Genomic DNA, 3,606 nt, shown 5'->3' with positions numbered 1-3,606 from the left:
TGCCTATATGTATCCTTGGGGACCCAGCCTACCCCTTAATGCCATGGCTCATGAAGCCGTACACAGGCAGCCTGGACAGTAGTCAGGAGCTGTTCAACTACAGGCTGAGCAAGGGCAGAATGGTGGTAGAATGTGCATTTGCACATTTAAAGGCGCGCTGGCGCAGTTTACTGACTCGCTTAGACCTCAGCGAAACCAATATTCCCACTGTTATTACTGCTTGCTGTGTGCTCCACAATATCTGTGAGAGTAAGGGGGAGACATTTATGGCGGGGTGGGAGGTTGAGGCAAATCGCCTGGCTGCTGGTTACGTGCAGCCAGACACCAGGGTGGTTAGAAGAGCACAGGAGGGCGCGGTACGCATCAGAGAAGCTTTGAAAACCAGTTTCATGACTGGCCAGGCTACGGTGTGAAAGTTCTGTTTGTTTCTCCTTGATGAAACCCCCCGCCCCTTGGTTCACTCTACTTCCCTGTAAGCTAACCACCCGCCCCTCCTCCCTTCAATCACCACTTGCAGAGGCAATAAAGTCATTGTTGCTTCACATTCATGCATTCTTTATTCATTCATCACACAAATAGGGGGATGACTACCAAGGTAGCCAAGGAGGGGTGGTGGAGGAGGGAAGGAAAATGCCACACAGCACTTTAAGCACAGCACTTTAAAAGTTTACAACTTTAAAATTTATTGAATGACAGCCTTCTTTTTTTTGGGCAATCCTCTGTGGTGGAGTGGCTGGTTGGCCGGAGGCCCCCCCACCGCGTTCTTGGGTGTCTGGGTGTGGAGGCTATGGAACTTGGGGAGGAGGGCGGTTGGTTACAGAGGGGCTGCAGTGGCAGTCTATGCTCCAGCTGCCTTTGCTGCAGCTCAACCATACACTGGAGCATACTGGTTTGGTCCTGCAGCAGCCTCAACATTGAATCCTGCCTCCTCTCATCACGCTGCCGCCACATTTGAGCTTCAGCCCTGTCTTCAGCCCGCCACTTACTCTCTTCAGCCCTCCACTTACTCTCTTCAGCCCGCCACCTCTCCTCCCGGTCATTTTGTGCTTTCCTGCACTCTGATATTATTTGCCTCCACGCATTCGTCTGTGCTCTGTCAGTGTGGGAGGACAGCATGAGCTCAGAGAACATTTCATCGCGAGTGCGTTTTTTCTTTCTTTCTAAGCTTCACTAGCCTCTGGGAAGGAGAAGATCCTGTGATCATTGAAACACATGCAGCTGGTGGAGAAAAAAAAAGGGACAGCGGTATTTAAAAAGACACATTTTATAAAACAGTGGCTACACTCTTTCAGGGTAAACCTTGCTGTTAACATTACATACATAGCACATGTGCTTTCGTTACAAGGTCGCATTTTGCCTCCTCCCACCGCGTGACTACCCCCTCAACCTTCCCCCCTCCCTGTGGCTAACAGCGGGGAACATTTCTGTTTAGCCACAGGCAAACAGCCCAGCAGGAATGGGCTCCTCTGAGTGTCCCCTGAAGAAAAGCACTCTATTTCAACCAGGTGACCATGAATTATATCTCACTCTCCTGAGGATAACACAGAGAGATAAAGAACGGATGTTGTTTGAATGCCAGCAAACATACACTGCAATGCTTTGTTCTACAATGATTCCCGAGTACGTGTTACTGGCCTGGAGTGGTAAAGTGTCCTACCATGAAGGACGCAATAAGGCTGCCCTCCCCAGAAACCTTTTGCAAAGGCTTTAGGACTACATCTAGGAGAACCGCAAATGCCAGGGCAAAGTAATCCTTTCACATGCTTGCTTTTAAACCATGTATAGTATTTTAAAAGGTACACTCACCAGAGGTCCCTTCTCCGCCTGCTGGGTCCAGGAGGCAGCCTTGGGTGGGTTCGGGGGGTACTGGCTCCAGGTCTAGGGTGAGAAACAGTTCCTGGCTGTCGGGAAAACCGGTTTCTCCGCTTGCTTGCTGTGAGCTATCTACAACCTCCTCCTCATCATCATCTTCTTCGTCCCCAAAACCTGCTTCCGTATTGCCTCCATCTCCATTGAAGGAGTCAAACAACACGGCTGGGGTAGTGGTGGCTGAACCCCCTAAAATGGCATGCAGCTCATCATAGAAGCGGCATGTTTGGGGCTCTGACCCAGAGCGGCTGTTTGCCTCTCTGGTTTTCTGGTAGGCTTGCCTCAGCTCCTTCAGTTTCACGTGGCACTGCTTCGGGTCCCTGTTATGGCCTCTGTCCTTCATGCCCTGGGAGATTTTGACAAAGGTTTTGGCATTTCGAAAACTGGAACGGAGTTCTGATAGCACGGATTCCTCTCCCCAAACAGCGATCAGATCCCGTACCTCCCGTTCGGTCCATGCTGGAGCTCTTTTGCGATTCTGGGACTCCATCATGGTCACCTGTGCTGATGAGCTCTGCGTGGTCACCTGCAGCTTGCCACGCTGGCCAAACAGGAAATGAGATTCAAAAGTTCGCGGTTCTTTTCCTGTCTACCTGGCCAGTGCATCTGAGTTGGGAGTACTGTCCAGAGCGGTCATAATGGAGCACTCTGGGATAGCTCCCGGAGGCCAATACCATCGAATTGTGTCCACAGTACCCCAAATTCGAGCCGGCAACGTCGATTTAAGCGCTAATCCACTTGTCAGGGGTGGAGTAAGGAAATCGATTTTAAGAGCCCTTTAAGTCGAAATAAAGGGCTTCATTGTGTGGACGGGTGCAGGTTTACATCGATTTAACGCTGCTAAATTCGACCTAAAGTCCTAGTGTAGACCAGGGCTTTGAGGGCCGAGAGCCACGCACACAAGACCTGTCTGCTAGGAATGTGGTAGAGCATTTCCTTTCTACGGGAAGGCTGGGACTAGTAATGGAGGAAGAAGAAGGATGTGGCTCCCATCCAGCTAAATAGAATATTCTGTGTAGCACATATGCCAAATCTACCTCAGCGTAGCCAAAATAGGATGGTAGTAGCAAGAGCCCTACCATAATCTTCTGCTGTCATAGTGTTGGCAGTTACCTTCAGTCAGTTACCCCATTAAGATAAATAAATGGGACAAAACACCTCTCTTAGAGCTACTGTTTCAGGTTGTCTGCAGACTCAGGCAGGCATCAATGCATTGCCTAGCCTGGGATGATATTTTGAAGCTTTTTCACAACCACAAGGGCAAGAAACAATTTTTTTTACATGAAAATTAAGATTCTGGTACCTCTTGACTTTTGAGGGTATAAGCTTCTGAATGTGCCTGCAGTGCTTCAGCCAGAGCTGGCTACGTGTGCAGATCAAAACACAAATGAGCTTAAATGTTCTAAAAATGTGATCATTTCCTTAACAATTTTACAGTGTGAAACTGAGGGATTTTTCAGTTTTAAGGGTCATGTGCGTGAATAATCATTCAAAATTTCTGAATTTTTTACTCGATCTTCAAATCAGAACTGTTCACATCTTCAGATTATAGTGGATTAATTTTGCATTTATAGATAGCGCATTGTAAAGAGGTTATCCAGGTTTTACAGATATTATCACTGGGGGAGCATAAAAGAAACCATCTAATTCGATCTGAAATTATGGCAGTTAAAAGGATTCAAAGATTCAGACAGTCAGTAATCAGCTAGTTAGAAACAGGCAGTGCAGAAAGCATCC

General features: G+C 48.1%; 1 protein-coding gene across 1 annotated transcript; it reads right to left on the bottom strand.

The window, feature by feature from the left end:
* Positions 1 to 538: 538 nt before the first annotated feature.
* On the bottom strand, positions 539 to 2,479 carry LOC125638774 (zinc finger and SCAN domain-containing protein 32-like). The gene is made up of 2 exons (XM_075129022.1): positions 1,807 to 2,479; positions 539 to 1,218 (listed from the first exon to the last, which is right to left on the bottom strand). The coding sequence occupies exons 1-2, from the start codon at positions 2,360 to 2,362 to the stop codon at positions 1,133 to 1,135; spliced, it is 642 nt and encodes a 213-aa protein (XP_074985123.1). The 5' UTR covers positions 2,363 to 2,479; the 3' UTR covers positions 539 to 1,132.
* Between the last annotated feature and the right edge of the window lie 1,127 nt (positions 2,480 to 3,606).

Source organism: Caretta caretta, chromosome 6, assembly GCF_965140235.1.
Source record: "Caretta caretta isolate rCarCar2 chromosome 6, rCarCar1.hap1, whole genome shotgun sequence".
NCBI lineage: Eukaryota > Metazoa > Chordata > Testudines > Cheloniidae > Caretta > Caretta caretta.
Note: the sequence above shows the minus strand (reverse complement) of the source record. Positions and strands in the feature narration are given on the sequence as shown.

Excerpts from the sequence above, each read along its gene's own strand:
- LOC125638774 (XM_075129022.1), bottom strand. The coding sequence starts at position 2,362 with ATGATGGAGTCCCAGAATCGCAAAAGAGCTCCAGCATGGACCGAACGG. Across the intron at positions 1,219-1,806 it reads AGGCGGAGAAGGGACCTCTG|CTGCATGTGTTTCAATGATC; the intron begins GTGAGTGTACCT and ends TTTCTCCACCAG.